The 25,717-nt window shown below is 39.7% G+C and overlaps 2 protein-coding genes across 4 annotated transcripts; one reads left to right on the top strand and one right to left on the bottom strand.

Annotated features, from left to right (window-relative positions):
- Positions 1 to 4,848: 4,848 nt before the first annotated feature.
- KIAA0753 (KIAA0753 ortholog) lies at positions 4,849 to 23,191 on the bottom strand. Of its 3 annotated transcripts, XM_015881121.1 has the most exons (18): positions 23,083 to 23,191; positions 22,249 to 22,350; positions 20,920 to 21,529; positions 19,490 to 19,596; positions 19,153 to 19,215; positions 18,239 to 18,454; positions 17,164 to 17,374; positions 15,804 to 16,024; positions 14,704 to 14,873; positions 12,924 to 13,013; positions 12,628 to 12,715; positions 12,117 to 12,200; positions 10,699 to 10,869; positions 10,420 to 10,501; positions 8,491 to 8,611; positions 8,089 to 8,313; positions 6,311 to 6,424; positions 4,849 to 6,204 (listed from the first exon to the last, which is right to left on the bottom strand). In XM_015881121.1, the coding sequence occupies exons 2-18, from the start codon at positions 22,333 to 22,335 to the stop codon at positions 6,186 to 6,188; spliced, it is 2,679 nt and encodes an 892-aa protein (XP_015736607.1). In that variant the 5' UTR covers positions 22,336 to 22,350; positions 23,083 to 23,191; the 3' UTR covers positions 4,849 to 6,185. The 3 variants fall into 3 exon arrangements, 2 of the variants coding, with proteins under 2 accessions (XP_015736607.1, XP_032304295.1); XM_032448404.1 differs by having other exon boundaries at positions 4,849 to 6,424; positions 17,176 to 17,374; XR_001559035.1 differs by lacking the exon at positions 8,491 to 8,611 and having other exon boundaries at positions 4,849 to 6,424.
- Positions 23,147 to 25,708, top strand: TXNDC17 (thioredoxin domain containing 17). Its single transcript, XM_015881133.1, has 4 exons — positions 23,147 to 23,566; positions 24,348 to 24,429; positions 24,690 to 24,765; positions 25,392 to 25,708. Exons 1-4 carry the CDS (start codon positions 23,425 to 23,427, stop codon positions 25,458 to 25,460), a joined length of 369 nt encoding a protein of 122 aa, XP_015736619.1. The 5' UTR covers positions 23,147 to 23,424; the 3' UTR covers positions 25,461 to 25,708.
- Positions 25,709 to 25,717: the final 9 nt, after the last annotated feature.

The raw sequence follows: 25,717 nt of genomic DNA, 5'->3' as shown, positions 1-25,717 counted from the left end.
GATAATGTCCCTGTAGTACATGTAAAGAGCGTGTTGGTAAATGCGGTTTGGGTCCTTCCAGCTTCTAGAAAGGGCAAACCTCCCTGTGGAACTGCTTTTGCACAGGGACCTTTGGCACTTGGAGGGTGACAGAGAAAAATGGGGACATGCAACATGTACCACAAGGGAATTTGATGCTTGGGGAGCGCAGTCAGTGATTCCATGTATATATATGTATATAGGTGTGTGTATATGTAACACATGTTAATTATTGTTTCTTCAGATATGTGCATATGTAACACGTGTTAATTATTGTTTGTTCCTATACAGATATATGTTAAGCATGATGTGGTGATGTGGAATAAGGGGTGGAATGTTGTGGTTTTTGATGTTGGTATTCCACATCAGAACATTATGCAGATCAGTAGCAGTTACAGAGTTCATCTCCTGCTCCTGTTACCGCCATTTTGGGCATTCTGGTTTCCCAGAGGGGAAGGGCAGCATCCCCAGAGGACTTGGCGCAAAGAGGAAGTGGGGTGGGACTCCGGACAGACCCCAGCCGCTCTCTGTCTCCAGCCTCAGCTTGCCACGGAGCAAAGCACTGCTGTGGTTTGACTCATACTTTGGGTACTCGTCTCGTTGTGCTTCATTTGGTTACATGTAGTCAATTCCCATTCCTCCTCAGATCGCTGCCATTGCATTTTCTCTATATTAAAGCTATTTGCTAGCTCTCTGCTCCTTCCCCTTTCCCGAAGCGTGTGGCCCGGGGCCAGCCGGGTCATGCAGGAAACCCCCTCCTTTTTTACTGATATGCAGGGATAACCCCGTGACAGGTAGAGACTGTGTTTGAAGCTGTGGCCTCAGGGTCTGTCAGTAGGAAAGCTGGTCTCCTGAGCAAAGACAAAAGCACTCACACATCCTACCACAAGACCCACCTCCCACACCTGCTGCTGCAGTAATGTATGGGCAGCGTGGGCTGTACTCACACTCAGACTTCCCTCCCTGTTATCAGTGGACAGTAACACCCTTTTCTCACCCAGCATGTTCTGTGGGCTGAAGCTATAGCTCCCGAGGGCTGCATTTAGCCTCCCAGAAAAGGATCAAGGTCAGCTCACGAGATAAAAACAGGCAGTGCCAGCTCCACCCCTGCTGGCTCAGCATCTCGCCCACAAGCTGCCAACCCTTTGGCACCAGTTCAGAGCTTTTGCTGGCTTCAAAAAAAGACCTTTTTGGTCGGCACTTTTGCTTTAGATCCCTTACCCAGTGCAGCCCCTGAATCTGGTCTCCACAGCATCTAATCTTAAAGAATAACCCATACACTTCAGTCCCCAACATTACTGATATTTACTTTGCTTTCTTAAGCCCTTCCTGATTTTTTTCATTAGAAAAAAGAGGATGACAGTGATAAAATGACAGGGTCCCTCCATTTCAGCAGATATGCACTGGGCATCTATTCTTCCCACATGGAAAGCTCTATTAGTTTCTCAGTTTTACTTTTCATCAAGGCAGCTTGTGTTTTCTGGTTGCAGTGGTTTTCTTTTCTACAGCATTGTTACAGGGGCTTAACGTGTTGCTAGGAAGCACTCCTACCTGCCTGATTGCTAGTCCATTTGGACTATGACAAATGCAAGAAGATTCATTGATGAATATCAGCTTGATACTAAATCTATCTTATTTTACTAAATGAGGGACTGAATACATGTGATTTTGGAACAAAAGGGGAAAAAAAAAAGACTATACATTCAAAACAAAAACAAAAAGCTCAGAGTAATTAGACAGCTCAGCTCTCTGAGCGCTTTAAACAGTAGGCTATTTTTAATCATCGGTTTCCTAATTGAAATGCTGAGGGGAGAGGACTGACAACAGTGCCAGGATTTTTATAAACATCTATAGAGCATTCCTGCTCTGCAGCTCAGCAGCTGTGAGCACAGACATACCCACCTCAGGCTTGTGATTGTCTAGTCAAGACACAGCTGCATGAATCCTACTCACACTCAGTGGAAACAAGGGGAGCTACCCTCCTCTGCAGTATGGAGACCATCCTGCCATGCCATCTGTGTCACTGAGAGAAGTTAGGTCTGCTCTTGTGACACAGCTGAGAGTGGCACAGCTAGTCTGGACTTGAGTTGTCAGCAGTCAGTTGTGAACACTCTTATGGCTGTGGTAACAAACAGTTCAAGTGAAGCAGCAAAACATCTGCAGAAAGCAAAGGTGTTACTCTGGTAGTTTTTCCCTCTGAGTTCTCTGCTACTATGGGTATACTGCAATCTATAACCAAGTAAGACTTTAGCTCTAAGCAGACACCAGAGCATGACAATATCACACATTTCTTTACAGTTGTTCAGGGTCGACAGTTACAGTTCCCAGCACACACATATTACCATTAAAAATATATATGTATCTGTATTATCTATGTCCATTTCTCCCTATATTAAACAGTTTACAGCTGATGACTAGGAGCTAGTCAGGCTCAACACATTTTCTTACGTTATTCCTGTTACTTCCTCCCCCAGTTCTGATACTAATCTTACAGTCTGGTGGACCATTTATTCCCCACATGCAGTCTACCAGCAGTATCCTCCAGGGAGCCGGCCTGCTCCAGAAACCCAGGCTCAGAACAGGGACCAGTCTCAAACCTCCTGCTGGTACACATCCTGGCATGCAGGTAGACTCTTACCACTGAGACAGGTAGTTTTCCCAGATGCAGAAATGGATGACGTGTTTGTGCAATGCCTCCTATAAGCCAATTAGAAACATCAAGAACACAGCCCAACACAGCCCTAAGCTGCAGTGGTCACCAAGGCATTTTTACCCTGCTCACCTCTTACAGGCTGAGACCAGTAAAACCAGTATCCCCACAGCTGTGACCAATCACAAAAATCACAGTCATAGGATATCTTGAGTTGGAAGGGATCCATTGAACCCACCCAGCTCCCTTCCTCTACTAGAAAACTATGTCATGTTTCTGTAAGATTTACAGAAAGGGTAGTTAGGCACTTGAATAGGCTCCCCAGGGAGGTGGTTGACACTAACACAACTGAAACACAAGGAAACAGGTGACAAATGATCAGCTAGGACCACTGTCCTTCAACCTGCTTCATTCTCTCAGATCAGACCAGCATTCTAAAACCTAAGTTCAACCTCACACTTCAAGCATGCTGCAAGAGGTAACGTGGGGTCTTCTGATGAAACATGTACTTGAAACTTCATTCTTCAAGGACACACCTTGAGAAAATATAGCAAAGCAAACTGTCTGGTAGTTGGCTAACACATATGTTACGAACAGAACCCCTTCTCCTGTTGCTGGTGAATCAGATCTCAAAGTGTCCCCAAAAATAAGAAAAAAATGAGAAAACCGGTCAAAAGAGAAACAACAGAAAGTTAACCTCTAGGAGTAACACAGTGATAAGGCAAACCAGAGGGACGGAGTTCAAGTTACGTTCTTATAGTGACATTAATGACAGCAGAATTAGGTCCAGCATTGATAGAAAAATAAAATAAATCAGTTCTCCAAAACACTGGTGAAGCAAACGCTGTTGCCAAAACCATCTCACTCCCAGAAGCGTGCTGATCTAATTTCTACAGTTAAATATTTACAGAGCAGATTGTGTGCTTTTGGGAGTTGCAAGAACTGCTCACAGAATTCAGATGAGCAATTCTGCCTTTGTGGTCCTCACAGAGGGTTTTCAGAATCATCCACTTTCTTCATTGCTCCTTATAATACCTACTAGGTATTATACCTATCAGGGAGCAGCAGGAGGGAGGACAAGCCAGGAGAACAAGGGTGTCCACAGCACCAGTTGGGAAGTTTCTACACCAACACTGTGGAGCTCCGAGGTTTGGTAACTGCCTGTGCACCAAACTGCTCTGATGCACTTCTATGTCACTCTGAACTGCTCCATAAACCTCAGCTTGCCTGCAGCAACTGGCATTTAATGGAGCCATCCATACATCTATACTACCACTGAATTATTTCATCCTGTTTTTGTTTTATCTCTTTCACAGCCCTGACACTGAAGAAAATTACATGTAAAGAATAAAAAAAACCCAGGCCTGTTAAAATCTTGTAGATCCATGGAAGGGGATCCTTCACGGTATCAGGTGGGATATTATATTTTGGATATCTAAGCTGTTCCTAAGGATCTTCAGCAATAAAAAACAGCTCAGGTTCCAATAAAATTTGTTCTTCCCTATCAATAAAACTAAAATACGTTCCAAATCTGAAACTGTTTATTGTAGTCTCCCAGTACTCAGCTATAAAGAAGCTGTGGATTCAGATGCATGACAGTGCTATAAGTGCATGATCAGTTAACACATATAATTAGATGCACAGTTAACTCTTGTGGCATTATTATGGTTGCACTATATGGTTCAGCTCCATGAACATATCTTAACAAAAGTTATGCATACATGTAATATTCATCAAGCTTGATTCTGATTTGTCCCTTAAGAAAATGACATGCAGTCACTTCAACTCAAAACTTTACAATTGTGAAATTTTCAAGGTAGAAACATTCTGAATTATCTAGTTTGCATCTGAAAATGGACGGTACAAAATCCATCAGTTAGGTTCTGTAGGAAGGACTGAAGAGCATGAAGCAGGGCTTCTACCTAAAGCCTTCACTCTCCACAGATTTTCTCTTAAAAGAAAGCATGCGAACACCACAAAATCTCATTCAGAATAAAAATTCACTTTGGCATTATTGCTCAGAGGACACCACTCACAGAAGGGAAAACATTTACTTTGTCAGAAAACCACGTTACACTGAAGAAATAGGGTAGTCTGACTCTTGTAAAGCTGCCAAGTTGGGTGCTGATTGTTCCAAACGGTTTCAGGAGGAAGTTATCTTAAATTAAAAATACACTGAATTCTATGAAAGACACATGGTTTATTAAAAAACAGAATACTTTGGCAATACTTTCATGAGCGTACATGCAGATACAGACACTATGCCTACTATTTTTTATTTTAAAGTAGACTTATCATACAACTACATAAATAAAAAGGTGGTGTTTAGAATTTAAGAAATCACTCATCAAAGTCACACATCAGTAATATTTACATTGTTACATCTGGTGAAAAATTCAAGACAAACAAACAAAACAGGAAAAGTCCTTGATAAAAACAATTATTTTAATAAAATATGTTAAAATAAGAGGAAATAAAAATAGCCTTAGGAGATTAAACTTATTCTGATGAGAGCAACACTGCTATAGAAAAGAAACTTGTCAAAGGATACAACCTGTTATGCTGTTTTTTGGATTACCTCGAGGGCTGAGCTCATACCTCCCCAAAATAGTACCATAAATGTTACTCATTACTCATTCCAGGCATAACCCAAACTAGTAGAGACTAACTTATTAACTACAGCGCAGAAATGACAGTTTTTGTTTACTTTGTTGCTCTTGATTTTAATAGGATTGCTAAGATTAAAGAACGTAGGGCTGGATAACGAAGTGATTTAAAGTTTATATAATATTTTAAGCTAATTTAAAGAAAAAGAAAAAAAGGAAGAAGAAGAAAGTCTCCATTACATGCTTCTCTTGAATGGATTAATTTGTGCATAATGTACTAGTGACATTCTAAAACAAACAGGAGAGCTACTTCATTCAGAAGTTCACTGTAGGAGCGCAATTTCTGTCTACAGCCAGTGTAAGAGTTTACCTCTACTTAGCACTGTGCCATGGGAATCCTTCACATTCTAACAGAACTAATCCATCTGTTCCTCATGGTGGTCACAGTGCCTTTATTATACAACACATAAAGCTCTAAAGAGCAAATCCAACGGTTTTTGTTCTTGACTTTTCCATCAGGATTTTAGATTATTATCAGTAATGACTTGCTCTTCCAACACAACTATCAGACAAATTCAATGCATTTTCTTGACAGAAATAAACTAAAACCCGTAAGTCCTTTGTGAGGTAGTTGAGATACTCCCAGTTGAAAGAAAATTGAGGCATAGTGCAGCTTAGTGTATAACATAGCTTAAATCCAGTGTCCCCTTCCCAGTATTTTATTCTCATCAGTAGTTTACACTCAAAAATGGATAAAGTTATCACAGGAAAGCAAACAGACACGTATACCTACTAAAACATATAAATTTTACCTGCAGTAGTTCACATCATTCTACCAAAACACTGGTCAAAGAAAAATGTCCTGATCGTGGTTCTATAAAAACCTGACCTGAATTCTCGTTGGATTTAACTCATTTAAGGGAACAAAATCTCAGACAAAAAGAACAAACAAACAAAAATAGGAAAAATTAGATTTATCAAACTATTAGACTGAGGTTGATTGCTTTGGTAATGGGTTAGATTTGAAAGCACTTACTGTGCTGGCTGCAAGAACTCCGATGTGAACACAGCTTCAGCATAATCCTCACAAACATTCTGCAGCTCTGCTGCCACATCAAACAGGGCTTGGTCTGTTAGTTCCTCTGCAAGACTAAGGTAGAAGGGGAAAAAATAACAGGAAAAGGCTGTGGTCAGATTTTGAGCTTCGCTAATTCATACTAGTGATATCAAATGTTGTAATCTTAAAAGTTACAAATTAAAATTTAAATTGGAATCATAAAATCCTTAGTCAGAAAGGACCTTTAAAGGTCATCTAGTCTAGTTTCCCTGCAATGAACAGGAATCTCCAGCAAGAGATACCCTCACCTCCACTGCCAGCCCTTAAATGAGGTCTGGGAAGGGGTGGAGCCAGGATCCAGTCACTCAGGTGCATTGCTTGCACATGAGCTTCCCTGGGTTGGCCCTGCCTTCTCACCAGATGGTCAGTTACTGTTTCAGGCTGTGACTTTGCATTTCTGCTGCTTCCATGAGGATCTGCTCCATGATCTTTCCTGGCACAAAAGAGAGACTAATAGGCTAGTAGTTCCCAGTGTCATCCTTTTTACACTTTTTAAAAATGGGTGTGATGTTGCCTTTTTTTCCAGTCACCAGGGACTTCACCTGATTGCTACAATTTTTCAAATATCACTGAATGCCCTGGCTACTACATCAGCTAATTCTCTTAGGACTCTGGGATGTATCTCATTGGGACCCATAGACTTGTGGATGTTCAGGTTCCTCAGATGGTCACAAACTTGATCTTCACTTACAGTTACACTTGCAGGACATTGCTTTTCCAGTCCTCTCCTACCAAACCAGACATTTGAAGGCTGTGTGGTGAGCAGTTATCAGGGAAGACCGAGGCAAAAAGGCTAAGTACCTCAGCCTTTTCCTTGCCTGTTGTCACCAGCTTGCCTGTGTAACACTAGGAGAAGTACAGCCTCCTGGACTTTCCTTTTCTGGTTTCAGTACCCCAGCTAGAACTAGAAACCTTTCTTGTTTGTCTTGGCATCCTTGCCAAGTTTACTTCAAGCTGAACCTCGGCTTTCCTAACACCATTCCTACACAGCCTAGCAGCTTCCTTATATTCTTCTTACAATACCTGTCCCCACTTCCACTGCCTGTGCATTTTCTTCTTACTCTTCAGTTTGGCTAGCAGAACCCAGTTCAGCAATGTCAGTTTCCTCCCTTCCTTTCCTGACTTGCTACACCTGTAGATGGAGAGCCCTTGTGCTCTGAGGAATTCTATCCTTTGTCTAGTTCATTGCAAAATATAAATTTTGCAGGCTTAAAGATGTTAAGAGATCACTGTTGCTACATTTTTCAAACACTTATATATTAATTCTGCTTTAGGAGCAATAATTATTATACTGTGGCACTCATTCTAAGGACACTGAAGTAAATAGGAAGCATTTTACTGATTTTAGTTGCTACTGAATGAGGCCTTATAGAGAGATTTAAGGAAAAATGAGATGAGTGGCCTCCAGATAACAACAGTGGACATAACAGAAGGGAAAATTACTTTAACATAAAAACAAAATTGTTTATTGACCTCTGTAAAGTTTATCTTCAGAGTTTTGCAAATATTCTAAAATATAAGAAAGCTAGCATATCCAAGACCTTTTTAGCAGAGCAGGGGAGTGTTTCGTCTAAACGTTTTTTAACACTTATTTTATATAAGAAGATTTACAATGCCCCCTTGTGGTAAGAATTAAGGACAGAAAAAAAAAACAAACATCTGAGACTTTCCCAATTAACTACAGGTAGTTCATATACCTTTCAGCAATCTGCCATGGATTGAAACTGCCTACTGTTTCATGGAAAAGAAGCTTTAGGTGATGCTCGTATTTGCTGTTGTAATCCAGGATACTCTGGAGCATATGCTTTGTAACTGAGAATGAAATATAGGACTCTTTCTGCACAGAATTCTGAGTCAAGGGCTTCGGAATATCATTTCCAGTCAGCAGTTTTTCCTGAGCTTCTTTGTTTTCATCAGTGCCACTGGAAATATAAAAGAGTCATTAAATCAGACCTAGATTATCAAGTATATTTTTTTTGAAAGATCAGAAAATGGTTTCAAACAGTAAGCATAATTCCCTCTATAAAACAAACACTATAATGAATGTGCACTACAAAAATGCACAACAGCTTTGTCTACAATCAATGCCTTCTACTTACTTGTTATCAAAAACTTTTTCAATTAAAATGTCAGTTTCTGGCTCTTTCTGTCTAGTTAATTTGGTTATCTGAATTGAATGAGGAGATGTAGGTGTTTGAGCTATTAATGCCATTTGTTGATCTAGAAGAAAAAAAGATAACATTAATATTTGCTTCTTTGGAAGAAAAAAACCCTACAGTTAATGCAGTTAGGACTTCACAAAAACTTCTGCTTCTTTTATAGGCATATTCTTCAGGTAAAAAAAGATTAGTACTAAAGCTGACAAATCCCTAATAATGTAAATTCAAGAAAGGATATCCAAGAGCTCAGTGTAGTGAAGCTAAGCATTTTAGATGTTCTTCCTTTAGTACAAATGTAGTTTGTTTTATCAATGAATACCTGTCTAGAATAGGTAGAAAAATATCGCTCAAAAATTAACGTAGTATATTAGAGCATGGCAGTAAATCCAAGATATAGAAAAATGTAACAAGACTTGGGGTAAGTCTTTACCTATCTTACTGTTAGATTTTGTACCTCATGTGAAACAACACATTTCTATTAAAGTTAGTATGTGACCAGATCTTCAACTTGGTAAACTGAAGTAGCTTCACTGTTGTATTCAATCAAACAGAAAGATAAAGAACAATTCACTAAACACTCTAAGATCTGGACTTAGAAATTCCCAGTCATGCAGAGCCCACCAAAAAAACCAAACCAAAACAAAACAAGGTGAAGAGGCTTCAGGAGATTTCAGGCTCAGAAAATAAATTGTCTTTCTTCTGGAATAGATTCAAACAGCTCGAAATTGAGCTGAAGTGTATGTACTCCAATTACAGACTACAGTATTTAATCTCCCTGCACTAAAATCACTACCCACAATTTATTAGAAAAGAAAATATCTAAGTGAAGGAATGACAAATGCCTTTAAAAGGGTGACATTAAAACTTAACATGTGATGACTGTATTAAAGCATGTACTGAAGATTCCTATCCTTCAACTAAGCTACACTAGCAGTGCTATGCATGCAAATGTAGACTCAGCAAAGGCAAATAAAAAATAATACCCTGTTCTCAGAACAGATCCTTCTTCTTTTAGGACTGTATTTTGTAGAATCACAGAATGATTTGGGTTGAAAAGGCCCATAGTTTCAAACCCCAGTTTCAAACATCCAGTTTCAAACCCCCTGCTATGTGCAGGGTCGCCAGCCACCAGACCAGCCTCCTTGGGCAACCTGTTCCAGTGTGTCACCACACTCTGAGTGAAAAACTTCCTCCTAATATCTAACCTAGATCTCCCCTATCTCAGTTTAAAACCATTCCCCCTTGTCCTATCACTGTCTACCCTTGTAAACATATGTTGCCCCTCCTGTTTATACACTCCCTTCAAATACTGGAAGGCCACAAGGACTCCCTCTGGAGCCTTCCCTTCCCCAAGCTAAACAAGGTTTTTTTTCAGAAACATTCCTCTCAATGGAGCACCTATAATCAAAAATGTGTCTGATGAGATTTGTGGAAAAAACACGAATCATGGGCTGAACAAAAAAAAAAAAAAAAAAAAAAAGACATTTCCTTGGGAACACAAATAAACTGCCTCTAAGTTCTGCACCTAGAAGAGACTTGTGAGAAACAGCTCTGCAGCTGCAACTGAGTATCCTCATTTTCTGCAAATAACCTTGATTAGACTGATTCATGTTGCTTCACTGTCATACATATGGCAGGCACAGACGTCTTGCCAGCCAGCCAGCTGTTGGTAATGAGAGTATCTCTAACAAACTGGTGAATGTTAACTTGCCTCTGCAAACTTTGTTTGGGATATGGTAAACCTTATGCAGAAGCATTCACACTTTTGCATTGCAACAGTGATATATGATCACGTGTAATCACTTTGATTTCAGTTCTTTGAACTCAAAGACAGAGATGCCAGGAAGATGCACTGAAGAAATCACTTACCAATTTTATCATCTTGGGCCCTGAGTTCTGAATCACTGTACACAATCTGGGTGAATCTCCTGCATACAGTTTCCTGACATCTCTGTTTTTAAATATAAAAAATAATCAATTAATACATGCTTAACAGTTCAGCTGTAATAGATACCACTTGATAGGAAAGGAGGGAGTGATTCTGCTTTTCAAAGCAGGATTATTTTGCGTGGTTAATATAGTACTGAAAAGGAGTAAAGGGGAAGATGAAATCACAGATAATCATCAACGAATAGATTAAAAACTTACTTCAATTTCTTCCATTCTTTGCAACATTGTCTCCAGAGTAGGACTGCCAGCCACAAGCAGATTCTCATCCTGAAGTCTCTTATGCTGCTCCATGTTGCAGAGCTCCTGAGCAGTATCTTCCAAAAGATCATCCAATACTTTTTCACTCAGAATATCTGCATTTGCTGCAACCTGAGAAAAAAAGCAAAATATACACAGCCAATGTGGGGGGGTGGGGGGGGGGAGAGAAGAAAGAAAAGAAAAAAAAAAGAGAAAAAAACGATGCTTATAAATCACAATATTTCTTACAGCATCTGCTGGTAAGAAGCCAAATGTCATTACAACTTTTCAGTGAAAACCCAAATAATTTTGTTTTTCTTCTATTCACATAGTAAGCCAAATCAATAAAAACAGCTTGGTATATTCTTATCAATAAAAATCAGTGAACGTGGATGAAGAACTCTACACAACTAATTTTCTAAGTTCCTAAACTTAGGTTCAGAAATCATCCAGGATTCAAGAATAAGAAGTGAAGGCCTTCATGTTACAAACATGGATTTAACAGAACATACAGGAGAAGTCCCACAGCAGTTGCCAAAGTTACTAAGTAAATATAAAAGAATACAAAGTGAGTAAACCCAGGCCAAAGCTTTGGGGAGTTGGACTTGATGATCTCTGGAGGTACCTCCCAACCCCTATAATCCCGTGATTCTGTGACAGCTGTAGGTTCCAGTTGTGTCCAGTTTTACCAGCTAGAATCATAGAACTGCTCGCGTTGGTAGGAACATTAAATATTATCTTATTCCAACTCTGCCATGGGCAGATTGGTGCAACCCCTCCAATCAGACTGCATACACCCCCCTTCCAGCCTGGCTTTGGGCAATTCCATTTCTTTTTAACATCTAACTTAAACTCCTCTCTTTTAGTTTAAAGCTGTTTTCCCTTGCCCTATCACTAGCCATGCTATGGTATCTCTATTCATAGAATCACCAAGGTTGGAGAAGTCCTCCAAGATCATCCAGCTCAACCACCCACCTACCACCAGTATTTCCCAAGAAACCACGTCCCTTAATACAAGATCTAAACATTTCTTGAACATGTGGGGACAGTAACTCCATCACCTCCCTGGGCAGCCTGTTCCAGTGCCTGACCACTCTTTTGGAGAATATTTTTTTCCTGATAACTAATCTAACCCTCCTCCGGCATAACTTGTGGTCATTTCCTCTTGTCCCAGCGCTAGTTACCCCAAAGAAGAGGATGACTTCCATTTTGCCACAGCCTCCTTTCAGGTAGGCTGTAGAGAGCTATAAGGTATTGTAAGGTGTAAGGTGATGGAAAGTGTTAAGATCAAGGAATAGTCACTACTTTTCTAGATGAGCTCTGCCACATGGGAAAGATAAAAACTCAGCTTTTCTCTATGACACATAGATAGAACATACCTTCTCAGCTGCATGAGTTGAAAGCTGGCTTAATATTGAAGGATCCTTCAAATGACAGTTTGTTTCCGAGGAAATATTGATCTGCTAAAAAACCATAAATCTACTTAGAATAATGAATCTTCTGTATTATCAATCATAATTACTAGTAATGAGAATATACTTAGTCATTAAACATGGTATTATATTAATTATTAAAATAATCTCATCAAGTCCAGTCATTATGAGTGTAGAACAGTTACAACTGTTCACTACTTAACAATATACTAAGAAAAGATATTAAAAAAAAATAAAACAAAATGAATGCAGCTTTGCCACTTTTGGTTACGATAATTTAAGGCCTACATACTGAAATGGAAATACACTTGTCAAATGTCCCAGAATGTACTGACCACGTGAATCACTTGACATGTTTCTCCAAAAAAACTTACTTGCACAACATTGAAAACAAACATTATATTGACCCTTTACAAATGTACCCTTCAAATACTGCCATGAGCCTGACTGCACTTACCTGTGCCCTATCCAACAGAAGTTCTACATGCTCACATGCTGCTTTGTCAACTTTGTCTGCATACTGAGTTGGAGAAGCACTTTGCAACCTAGACACACACACAAATAAGAACAAATGACAACTTTAAAATCCGGCATAACAACAGTAAAAAAAAAAACAAAACAACAAAAACCCACATAAGTCCACTTTTTTGGGAAGTAGAAAGTTGAGTAGCTTTTCCTATTGCTGGTGGGGATAGTAGGAAGACTATATCAAGTTCTGGTACCACTTATTAGCTGTTTTGAGCAAGTAATTACCTTAACTTTTGTACTTTTTTCATTTCTCCTCTATTAACGTCAGTCAGAACTTTCATTCTTCTTGACGCTTCTGCTTCACGCCATGCTAGTCTTCAAATGTAGGATAATTACATAAAGAGAATTACAAAACACATGTTATAACTGGAGAATTAAATAATCAGATTTTGAATATTAATTTATAAAAATTTTGAAAACATTTATAGAGAAAATTAAATTGGCTTCAATATTGTATAAGCCAGGAAATTCATCTGAAAATGAGCGATCTTCAATCATCCCTACACTACTGGTGAAAAGACAACTTCATGGCTATCTTCAAACACTGCCTACATAGACAAACTCCTCATCACTGTGCAATGCCTACTGCAGATCCAGCAGCAGGATACTAGTTAAACTGCCAGAAACAGTGCAGCAAACTAAATGTGGGGAACCTGAGTCTCCAGAATGCTGAATATATTTTTTATATAAACAGACCTAGACCATATTACAGACATAGAAAAAATTACATATTTTCTCTTTCTGGAACCAGGAAGATCACATCTGCATTTTCATCACAGTGCTGAGATAGTACATTAATTACATTTGGAAAACAAAATATTTAGATGGAAATATGAATGAGGGGCATACCAACAAACTGCACCTTAAGAAATGGAGATGGACTAATTAACAAAGTTAATTTGAGAAAGAATGAAATCTTAGGAAAAGGAAGGAATACAAATTACTTCACTGCTGCAATTCTAATAGTTCAAAGCAATTTCTATGAAATAGCAAGCTTTCCACAGACAAAACCTGGAGCACTGTGTGCAGTTTTGGGTGCCACAGTGTGAAAATGTAGCACTACTTAAGGGCAACAATGAGAGGGCTATGAACCAAGATCTTTGGTTTGTTTAACCTAGAAGAGGGAAGGCCTGATGGTGGCCTATAGCTCCTCACAGGGAGCAGAAGGGCAGTGCTGAGCTCTGCTCTCTGGAAACACCGACAGGGTCTGAGAGACCAGCATGGAGCTGCATTAGTGGGAGGTCAGGTGGGGGGTCAGGAAACAGTTCTGTAGCAGAGGTTGGTGGGCACGAAACAGGCACCCTACAGCAGCGGGCACAGCCTTGAGCTGCCAGAGCTCAATGAACATTGGGACACAACTCTCAAACCTAGAGTTTGAGTGGTCCTGTGTGGAGCCAGGCACTGGACGTGATGGTCCTCGTGGTCTGTGCCTTCCAGCTTAGGATAATCTATGATTCTGTGATTAATATGACTGAATTACTTCCTCCAGAGAAGGCTGAGAAATTCTTCATTTAGATGAGTAATTTCATGGCACTTGAAGAAACATACTGTTGTTACTTTCACCTCTGTCATTTTAAAACTGAAATTAGCTGATAGGTTTCAAAAACCATTATGGCAGGACTGACAGTCAAAATTGCCTAATTTTGTTAGTTAAATAAATTTAAAAATTTAATTAGAGCAACAGCATGGCAAGTGAAGTCCATTCTGCATTATATGTACACTGTCAATGCTTTGCCTGGTGCAGTTCTGGTCTGTGACTTCCAGATGATATTCAGATATAACACAGGAAAAACATAAGGCAATGTTTTTCCCCATGTGTGTGAATGAGGCCACTTCATTCTGAGAAAAGAAAAAAAAAAACAACAAACAAATATCCAGTTGTGAGCTGTACTATGGCACTTGCCACTGTAGTCTGAGAGACAGGCTAGGTATTACTAGTAAAGATACAGTACTACTTCCACAGAAAAGTGGGGTGAACATTGGATCCGGTAGACTATGAACATACCGTTTAGGTGAAGCGGGAGGTGACGTAGGGTTTGGAGGCACCCAGGGTATGCTGTTCTCCTTAACAAATCGTTTGTTCTCTTTTAACTGAAAAGCTATAGTTGTCTCTCGAAATCGGGCATGATTTCCTGGAGGCTGCACCTGCCTTGGTTTTAGAGATTTAGGCATTCCCTTAAAATTAACAAAATTACATTAAAAACATGCATCTCTGCTGCTTAATTTTTAAAGTATTTTGTATTCTGCTTTAGAATTTGTTTGGTAGTCATGTCTTTTTACTTTATTGCACAGCTGACATGGAATATTTACAACTCATTTAAAGGCAAGTACAACTGTGCTGTAACAAGATGTGCTTAAATTCTGTGATTATAATTTTTGCAAGCATTTCTAAGGTAACACTTTATTTGGCCATCAAAACTGCACGATCCACCCCACCACTAATTTATTATGTTGGCCCACAACATCAGAGGTGGATTTTGGTAGGATGGCAGTAGAGGTTGAACCTTCCCATCAGTGTTCTGTCACATTTTACTTTATGTCACAGACAGAAGCAGAGGGACAGTCTGATAAAATGGTGTCTGACATGGAAGTGCACATGGAGCAAAGGTCTGGAACTGAAATACTTCAAGCAGAAAAAATGTCACCTACTAACATTAACATTAGCACAATACTGCTAAAGGCATTTTACATGACAAAAGATGACCAGTAAGACATTTCAGCCTTAATTCCTAATGGGGGTTGGACTTGATCTCTGGGGGTCCCTCCTAACCCCTACGATTCTGTGATTCTGTGAAATCTAGTCACATTAATTTCAAAAATGAAACCAGTTTTGAGCAAACAGTTCTCCTTGTTCATCCTGTTATTCGTTGTTTCTAGTTATACAATGCATTTCTGATAAGCAACAGCACTACTTTCAAAAAACAACTGATAAAATATAACCATCAGAAATAATGTAGGCAATAACATTATTTCCCTATACTTCTAAACTCAAATGAAAAAAATCTATGTTTATGAGGAAGTACAAGGTCTGAAAGTGCCTTACACTAATGACAAATCCTAAAGGACAAGATGAAGAAAGCATAAATTCTTTTAAAACTTGCATACCCGTGATTTCGCAGGTAAGAATATGTCTTTCTTCTTTAAAGAGCCACTTTGAAGGATGGGATCTTTTTTTACAGCTCTAGATCTCACCAGTGCATCTGGACTTCCCTGTAAAACAACATTTCTTTCTGGAGTGGGTAGATCATTTGCTTCCTGGAATTTATCAGGAATGTGATTGTTCATCTTCTGAACTGCCAAATTTTTTGCAACATGTCGATGTTTATCTGTATCAAAAATAGTAAAGAAATCTTCAGCTGCAAGTTCAAGGGGGCAAGAATCATCTTAATGTCTATATCCAACTTTCAGTTGTGCTAGGTATACCCAACCACAACATTTAAAGCTCTAATATAATACAAAACTATCAAAATTATAAGCAAATCTAACAACAAAAAAACCTCATATTTCCTGCCAAGTATTAAAGTAACTGTGTTTGTTACAGTGATTAATAGAAGGGAAGATTTAGCATTATGTATGTGTACACATACGAATATACAAGAAAACATACACATTTTCCATTTACATATAAATGTATGTACATACACAAAAACATGGACACATATGCAGTCATGTAGTAAGCTATAATAGATTTAATAAGGTGGCAAAATATTGTATTATCAACTATTTCAAAACACGTTGGGAAAGAATAAAGTCCATTTCATACATAAGGTAAATGAAGAATAAAGAGAAGTAATTCCCAAAGGCTGCGTCTCAATCTAGCAGTGAATAAAAGAGACTTCAGTTTAACTATCAGTTAATGTGTCTTTAGACACTGAGACTGTGATTAGTGTGCAGAAGAGATGTGAATGGATCGTCATGACCAAAAGCCACATCTCTCAAAATCTCTTTCAAAAGTAGAGAAACTACACAAACTAAGGAAATTCTGAGCCAAAGCTTCAGTTCATCTTTTCACTCCAAACAGTTGTACAAACAACAATAACTTCGCTGGAGACGTACTAACAATGACTTTGCATTTCAAAATAATACATTCATACAGTATCTTCTATGCAAATATTTGATAAATTCTGTGTAAATCATTCAAATTAACTTGTAAACTGTCATCTAGGCATGCACTGCAGAAAAGCAATCAAAAGGTAGCCTGCTGCAAAAGAACTAAACAAAATAAAAACACGATGATTAATGATAATATAAAGAGGCACATAAACTATATAAACCTATATAAACCTATAAATCACCTAATGGTAACTGCTAGGGAAAAAAAACAACACTAAAAGTATAACAAAGCTACATGAATCTGATGACTGCATGTGGGCTGTTATACACTTCTGCCCAGCAACATGTAACACACTGAAAAACTGACATGCAGAGTGTAAGTTAACTAAAAATTTAGTAATAAAATACAAACCAATCAAGAGACCTCTGGCAGCTGGAGATTTTCTATGTCCACGTCCATGTTGTTCCTTTAAGAGGAGAGGCTTATTTTCTCGTTCTGGAGATATTGGCTGCTTTCTGGATGGAAATGTCACAGTGTTCACTGGAGATTTGCCATGAGATTTTGAAAGACAATTCTTCATTTTTTTGGGAGTTTGTTTCATTTCCAACAATGAAATCAGATCCTGTATCAGATATTTATAATTTTAATTACTTTCTCAGTAAACAAGACATAATGAAGAAAAACAAATGCAAAAGATTCTGAGTAACTGGAACTTTTTAATGTGGCTTTGTTGGGTTTTTTGTTTGTTTGCTTGTTTTTTTGTTGTTTTGTTTTTGTTTGTTTGTTTGTTTGTTGTGACTAATCCTGACAGCTTGCTCATGAAGAAGCATCTTTATTTGATTAACTTAATCATATAAGAAGGGGTCCGATTTTTTTTTTAAGTTACAATTGACTAGCAAATTATCTACTTAAAGCACATTAAGAAATAAATTGATACATAGTCTAAGACAAAAAAAAAAGCCCAGGTGACTAAGATAAGACAGACAAACACATTGTCCATTGAGAAGTACAATGTTAATTCTACATCCTTTCCTATTCTGAGGTAACCAGAATTAGAAGTAGTTCAGAATATTAAAAACATAGCTCTTACAATTAGAACAATATTTGAAGGTAAATAAAATATCTTGCAGCCATTGGATCAGCTATTTTTATTTGAAATAATTAAATACTGATTGTAGAATAGTTCAGGTTACATAGATTATTACTTTAAAAAAACAAAATAAAACAAAACAACCCTGTAATTAGAAACTACAGCAGGAAATGTGAATCAGAACTTTTTTGTTAGATCAACAGATGTTATAAAGCATCAGCCATTACTAACATTTGAAGGGCAGAGAGCTTTAAATTGTAGCTACCATCTACACATTTCTGCACCCACTATTGTATGTGAGGCAGAAAGACGGATGTCCTGATGAGTAAAAGATGCACAGCAGAACAACAAAAAAAAAAGTTAGATATTCTGCAAAAACAAAATATTTATTCCTACCTCAACTTGCATCAAAATATCTATTATAACATCAGAAGCTGAAGAATCTAGTTCTAGTTTGGCAGAACAGAGTGACAGCTGTCGAATGAGACTGCCCAGCTCCTTGTAGTGGGTAGGAATCCATTGCCCTGTTTGGTCAGTAAACTGATTGGCAAATGCCTGCAAGGCTCGTATAGCTCCTCTGTGTGCTGCTGCCAATCTGGATACTGCTTGGGACTGGAAAAACAAAAAATATATACTTTAGTACCTACAGTTTCTGTGAATATTGATACAATTGACATTATTCACAGAATTGTTACCAACATTTCATGTATCTGGAATTTGGAATAATTTGGATGGAGATTAGGCTGCTTTTCAGGGAAAATGAAACATTCATTTAAGAAGTCTTCTAAAGGTACTGCACAACACATATCAAATACAACGTTAGCTTCAGCTCAAACAGCATGGTGTTATAACTCCTGGTGTTTCTACTTTACTGCTTTATACTTATAAAGTCATGGGGTTGATCCCAACGTACAAAAACACAACTGTAGGATATTCTCCATCCACCAGAGCCTGTTTTCTTGTTGAAAAAGAGCAAGTGATGGATGGAAAAGCACAAGAGAATAATGAGGCAATACTGGCCAAACAGTAACAATTATCACAGCATTATCTTTCTGAAAGATAACGGACTAACATGAAAATTAGTAAAAATAGCTACGACTGAGTGACATTTTTATATAAATAAAAGTCAAAAAAAAAAAAAAAAAGCAAGTGGAATGAAGTAGGAATGAGAAAGCACATAAAAGCAGAGGGCCACCAGTCTTTTCCACACCTGTGTACCGTAGGCAGATAAGTACTTAGAAGAAGATGGAAGGAATAAAGGCAGCATGAGACCAAGTGAGATATATTTCTATGCAATAATTTAATCTTACCTTTTTAGTATGTTTGATTTTATGAGGACTCAGTTTTTCCAAATCATCCTGAATTTCTTTTACCTGTTCATCAAGAGGGGGAGTAGGGAAAATCAATTAGAATTAGTTCCATGTTTATAAACGAACAGTAAGTTTTCACTGTAACATCTGAGTGATTTTTTCCCAAGAGTGATGCTCGCACCTCTAAAACCAGTCACAAGCAAAACTGGACACACCACTCAGACCCAAACTGGAACATCATGGAAATTCAGACACATTCCCATTAATCTCTCTTGTTTCAGTTCACATCTGTCAAATTTATCACAGTTAACATCCCAACTTGAAATGCTAGTTGTACCTGTTGCTGGAGTACATACAGCATCTGAGCTGACCGTGCATCTTGTTTCTGCCTTTGAGTGCAAAGTTGTTGCTCTTCATCAGCATCTAAGCTTTTTTTACCTCGCTCTGAGAAGCATGAAATAATAAGTTTTATAACCGAATATATAAGATTTTATATATATTTATATATACATATATACTTTATGTACTTAATATAAGATTTAATATAAGTCTTATTTTAACATGTGAATATCTTGTTTAAGCCAAATGAACAAACGTAATTTAGCAACAAGAATCTTTCATGCAGAGCATCCTGGAGCAGTAATGAAAGCTAGTTACTTTAACTCTACATTATGTACCTGCTTAGCATGCAACTACTCTTACACAATACACCTTTTCAGATACAGTTTACAAAATAACTCATGACTCCTTAGCCTCATGACAAACCTGCAAGTAAAACACTCTCAGTTAGAAATAAATTTAAACCTCCAGGTAGTTATTATGAAGGGACCAATGCAATGTTCCAGGTCTGGCTGGAATGGCTTTACATTTTTCACAATAACATGTATAGAGCTGTTTTGGATTTCTGACTTAAAACAGTGCTGATAACACATCCACATTGTGTCTGTTGCTGTAGAGCAGGTGCACAGTTCCAAGGTTCTCTTTTTCCAACTCAGTCCCCCAAGTGAGTAGGCAGGAGGTGTGCAAGAAGTTGTAAGGGGTCACAGCTAAACCAAACCAAACAAAGGGATATTCCATGCTATATATTACCATGCTCAGCAAGAGCTTTGGGTGAAGAGAAATGTAGCCATTACCCAGAAATTCGTTGGGCATTGGACTACCTGTGGGAGACAGCACAACTGCCACTGCATCATCTGTTCTGTTTTTCTATCTTCCCTTCATTTACTAAGCTACCTAATTCCCAACTCATACGTTTTCTTGCTTTTGATCTTCCTGTTCTCTCCTCAGTTCTGCTAGAGGAGGCGATAAGCATAAGCAGCTCTGTGGTGTTTTGGTATTTAGACCAGCACAGTGTCAGAAAGGACATTAATCATTACACTGCACACCTATATATCAGATGAGTCAGATATGCAAAATGACATGAACTGTTGACTCATTACAATTAAGAATGAGGTAAATCATGGTACTGCATTTTGCAGTCAGAAGCTCCAGTTAACACAGCAATATTAGGCTATTAAATAGCCTGCCACTGATCTACTGTCATTGCAGGCTGAACTGAAACTCCCTACAAATACTCAAAGATATCAAACCTTGTTATTACCCATCCTGGCTAACTATCCCACTTGTTTTTCTATTCTCAAAAATCCAGATTTTAATCCAGGTAAAAAACAAACAAATAAACAAGCAGAAATCAACAAACAAGAAACAAGAAAGAACAAATCAACAAACTCTCATGCATTTACATATAATAATTGCTCAGTCTTACACCTTTTTTAGTTAGGTCTTCAATTTTCTGGATGCAACTTCGTAGTTCTTTTTGCAGCCGTTGAATTTCAAGAATGTTATTATTGTCCTTTATTTTAACGTTTGTCTTGGGGTCTGACCTTGCATTATGGGTGAGTGAAGAGCCCAAAACAGCTGGTATTAACATTTTCTCATTTGGTGAGTAGAGATACACTTTTGTTCCAGACATGGCAGTCTTCATTTTGGAAGGCTGGACAAGTTTCTGGTGATGTTTCAGCTGAGTTTGAGACTCGAGCTCACTTTTCTCTCCTAGACTTTCAGACACTTTGCTCTTCTGCTCTTGCGACCTCTGGGCCAACAACGATTTATTGACAGCACCTCCAAACACTTGTTTCACTTGCTCTTCAAGATGCCTTCGTTTTATGTCCCTTTTGGCTAGATGAATGGCCAATTTTAGTCTCTCTTCAGATATCACTGAAAACATGCCAGAGCTTCTTATGCTGGGGTCATCGCTTCCAGCTAGATTTCTCTGATCGTTAAATGACTGCAGTTTTTCTATTATAATTGGATGGGGGTTAGAGAATCTGAGTGATAAGTTTTCCGGAAATGCTGGAACATTCTTATTAAACTGGAGCTGTTTCAAAGTATAAACAGAAATCGATGTTACACAACACTTTACATAGATGAGGCACCTCTAGTACACGACAGTAAGGAAAACAAAGCCTCTTTCATATTACAGTGCATTCCGTCACAGTGGTACTTTTCCAGCACGTGCAAGGATTCCCTCCACTCAGATAAATGCCACTATTCAAAATGACCTTGAATTAAGCATGTAGATATTCTTGTAAATAACAACGCATACTTATTTTCACCTTTAGGTAGGCACCCACAATGAAAAATCTGCTCCAAAATGAGCAGGTAACAGTCAATGCCATTACAAAGATTTTAAAAAAATTCTGGCAACAAAATTAGTAAGTTGTAATGTAAGAAGGTATTATTTATATCATACCAAAAGCAGAGTTACAAAGGTAACTGATGGACAAATGACAATGAACGCACAATGAAGGAGAAATGGAAAGCTAAAATGCAGTAACAGAATAAAGTTTCTAGATTCAGTGACTATGTGGTAAAGTAGGAGGCTAAGACAAGCAAATGGTATTTGCAGGTGTAGTTTCAGTTCCACGCCAGGAAAAAAAAAAAAAGGGTTAAGATTATAAGTGACAGTGTTATGAAAGCAAGTATGAAGATCTGACATTCACGAGTGGCCTGTTCCAGGAAATGCATCTCACTCATCTTTTTGTAGTAATCACAAATGAAAATTCCTTCAGCACTGCTGAAAAAGTCAAACAGTACCTGTGTTTGTAAAGGCTTTGCTTCACTCCTGTACAGCTGGGTAGTGGGTGCGAGTGGAGCATCAGACAAAGGCTTGCTTGGTCCCATCACATTAACCTGATGCTGAAAAATGAGTTATTTGTCTTTTGCTTACAATTACAGTTAGTTATGGATACAAGAAGAATCATATGCTATTTCTGTCTCTGAAAAGGAATCCCAGGTCTTATGTGAATAACAAACAGATTGAGAACCAATCTGAGGAAGCACACAAAACCAGGAAATAGATCAAGTGCCTTTATACAGGCAGTGTACAAAATGGAAAGTACATTTCTGTTACTTAATGCAACATTTACCATTTATATCTTTCTTTTACACACACCCACAAACACTGAGGAGCACCGCCACAAGCCATGGTATGGCTCATCAAGGAACAACTGGATGTTGTGTTGAGGGACATGGTTTAGAGGGAGCTATTGGTAATAGGTGAACGGTTGGACTGGATGGTGTTTTAGGTCTTTTCCAACCTTGATGATTCTATGATTCTATGATCAGAACACTGCAGGATTTCCATAGTAGTTATCTACCTACAAGAACAGCGTACTGCGAAAGTATGAGAATAGAGTAGGGCAGCACTCAGGGCAGCAGGCTCGTGCCCTATTACAAAAGGAACGTAGATCAAAGGGCGCTATTCAAAGCGAATTATCTGAAATATAAGCTATGTGTCGAGATCATCAGAAAATTATATCCCCTGCGCTTGACCTCGGGAATTAAAAACCGAAACTGCCGCTTCTGTAGCAGCCGAGTCGAGACTTTGCCGTTGTTCGTCAGCTCGGCCCGTACCGCCCCAGAACTCACCGACCCGCGCCCGCCGGAGGTTTCAGTCACGACGCGCCGCCATAGGCCGGACAGGCAGCGGGAAGCCGCGAGCTGCACCCAGCGACCCGAACCGTGCCGGGGACGGCCCACGGAGGCCCGCTCCTGGCGCCGCGCCTCAGGCACCAGCGGGAAGGCACCGCCACCCCTCGCGCCCCGCAGGAGTCCCGGCCCGGCCCGCTGAGGTCAGCGGTTCAAACCCGCTGTCGGCGACCGCCGCCGCTGAGGCCGTCGGGAAGCAGCGCGGCCCCGCAGTACGGTAACCGGGACGCGCTGGGCGGGGCTGCGCCTTCCCGCCCTCGGTTGCCACCTCCCGCGGCCGCCATGGGTTGGGAGGAGAAGCAGGTCCGTGGGTACAGCGAGTTCGTACAGACGGCGCAGCGCTACCACGGCCGGCCTATTTTCGCGCTCTTCTGCGGCGACAAGGATGCCCAGGGCCAGAGCTGGTGCCCGGACTGCGTGACGGGTGAGGTCCGGGGCGGGAGATGGCTCCCCAGGGAACTCCGGCCTCGGCCCGTGCGGGCGCGCAGCGCTCCGCAGCCGCTCTCATTGGTGTGAGGCCGGCGGAGCTGCGCCGGGAGTCCTGCGCCGGGTGTCTCTTCCTGGGGGTCGCGCGGTGGGAACTCCAAGCGGTCGCGGCGCGGTGCAGAGGTGCACACAGACCGCCACTGCCGTGTCCCACTGCAGTTATCCCCGGCGTTAATCGGGCCGCCATTGCGGGCCGCTGACTGGGAGCTGCCACAGCAGTGCCGAGCCGCCCACGCGTGGAATGTTACGCTGCTCGGCAGAGGCTGGTACAGAGGGTGGTTGTTCTGTCTCGGCAAACAATTCGATGTAAATCTTATATGAATCCACTAATGCTTTCCCTAACAAAAGGCAGAAGTAACTTACCAGTGTCTGGGAGCACAATACGAAGGTGTTATGAATGCATTACACTGAACTCTCTGGATTATACTTGCTGGATTACACAGGGCAGCAGCTTGCTGCTGTTCTGCTCGGCCTCCTCCAGACAGCAGCCCGCATGTTCTTATGACTTGTCAGAGCAGCGGTCGGTCTTCGTGCAAAGGCTGGTCCCTTTAACACTGAGTATATACATCCTGCAGTGCTTATGGATGACCACATGAAACAGTACAGCTGTCTGCCCGAAGCAGACAAAGCATTCATTAGTAGCACTGCTAGTCAGACTGAATGCTCATGATATTGTAGCATGGTGTATTAACTATTAACACTGAGAAATTACTCTCTAGCTGAACCAGTTGTGAGGAAGGAGCTTCATAACATGCCTGATGAATCAGTGTTCATCTACTGTCTTGTTGGAGACAGAGCCTAGTAAGTAACCGTTTTAATGCAAACAACTGACATTACTTCACTTTTCCTGGCCTGCAGGCTAACTAACCTGTTGGTACTAGTGACTGAGTTAGTTCTGTCTGTACAGGTCTACAGTTCCCTTAAGTGGATTATTTGCATGCTTGTTCTAACAAGGAGGTTGGGGAGGTGGGAGGCAGAATCATCCCTTTGAAAGAATTTTAAGAGTCAAACTTCAAACTGTATTTTTACAAGTTCTGTTTAACTACACTCTTTGCTAACAGCTGGAAAGATCCTAACAATGAATTCAGGAAGAATCTGAAACTAACAGGAGTGCCTACACTACTTAAATACGGAACAGTAAGTCATTCAACATATGCTGTGGCTCTACATGCATTCAAGCGGGAAACTGACAGGAACTTATGACAGTCACTGTGTTTGCTGTCCACATTTTCTTATACCTTCTCTTGTTTCAGAACAGACAGTGTGGGATGCCTTTCAGCATTGATGAAAATCCATGCACTTTTTCTAGCTCAAATTTGTTTTCTCTCAGAGAACTACCTCTCGCAGAATGCTCTCTGTAATGAACTTATCAAATGAAATATATACACTTAACGCATCTTGTTTGAGGGGCAGGATAGATACTTAGCAAAATGTTGTCAGTTTCCTGACTTGCAGCCAAATGCTGAATTATAGAAGTGGAGCAGGATTGTAGGTAGTGTACTCTCTTCTTGAAAACATTAACATACCACACCAAGCTTTAACTTTGATCCATTATTTAAATCATTGGTTACTTTTGTAGGAATGCTTCAAAGAACAGACAATACACAGGCATTTTTTCATCTATCCTTACACTGCTGTCTCCACTCCGCATACCAGCTCCCACTTGCCATCTAGCAAGAACAGCTGCCGTAGCATGGCTAATATTATTAGGTATGAATAGCTCTAGATATTTTAATTACTCCTAAAAACATCTTTTCTTTCAGCCTCAGAAGTTGGTTGAAGAGGAATGTTTTAAAGCAGATCTTGTGCGTATGTTGTTTACTGAAGACTAAATCCTCCAGTAGTCAATCATTTATGAAGATGTTTATCTTGTGTTGTCCTGTCGTGGGATCCTCACTCCCCCCCCCCCCCGAAACTATCATGTTTAATTACTTTTGACTAATCAAGATAAATGTCATTAAATTCTAGGTTCTAACCTACTAAACTCTTGCAACAAAAAAAAACCGTTTTCTTTTCTTCTTTGTTGAAATAAATTTGAGTCTGTCAAGTCTCTACAAAGAAGCCAAGCTCAAGATATAAACCAAGGCAG

Source organism: Coturnix japonica, chromosome 19 (genome assembly GCF_001577835.2).
Source record: "Coturnix japonica isolate 7356 chromosome 19, Coturnix japonica 2.1, whole genome shotgun sequence".
Classification (NCBI taxonomy): Eukaryota; Metazoa; Chordata; class Aves; order Galliformes; family Phasianidae; genus Coturnix; species Coturnix japonica.
This window is presented reverse-complemented; position numbering and strand designations above follow the sequence as displayed.

Coding starts and splice junctions, on each gene's coding strand:
- KIAA0753 (XM_015881121.1), bottom strand. CDS start 22,335: ATGGGACCAAGCAAGCCTTTGTCTGATGCTCCACTCGCACCCACTACC. Junction 17,375..18,238: donor ATATTTTGATGCAAGTTGAG/GTAGGAATAAAT, acceptor TATCTGATACAG/GATCTGATTTCATTGTTGGA. Junction 16,025..17,163: donor TGCCAGAGGTCTCTTGATTG/GTTTGTATTTTA, acceptor TTTTTGATACAG/ATAAACATCGACATGTTGCA.
- TXNDC17 (XM_015881133.1), top strand. CDS start 23,425: ATGGGTTGGGAGGAGAAGCAGGTCCGTGGGTACAGCGAGTTCGTACAG. Junction 23,567..24,347: donor GTGCCCGGACTGCGTGACGG/GTGAGGTCCGGG, acceptor ATTACTCTCTAG/CTGAACCAGTTGTGAGGAAG. Junction 24,430..24,689: donor CTTGTTGGAGACAGAGCCTA/GTAAGTAACCGT, acceptor CTTTGCTAACAG/CTGGAAAGATCCTAACAATG.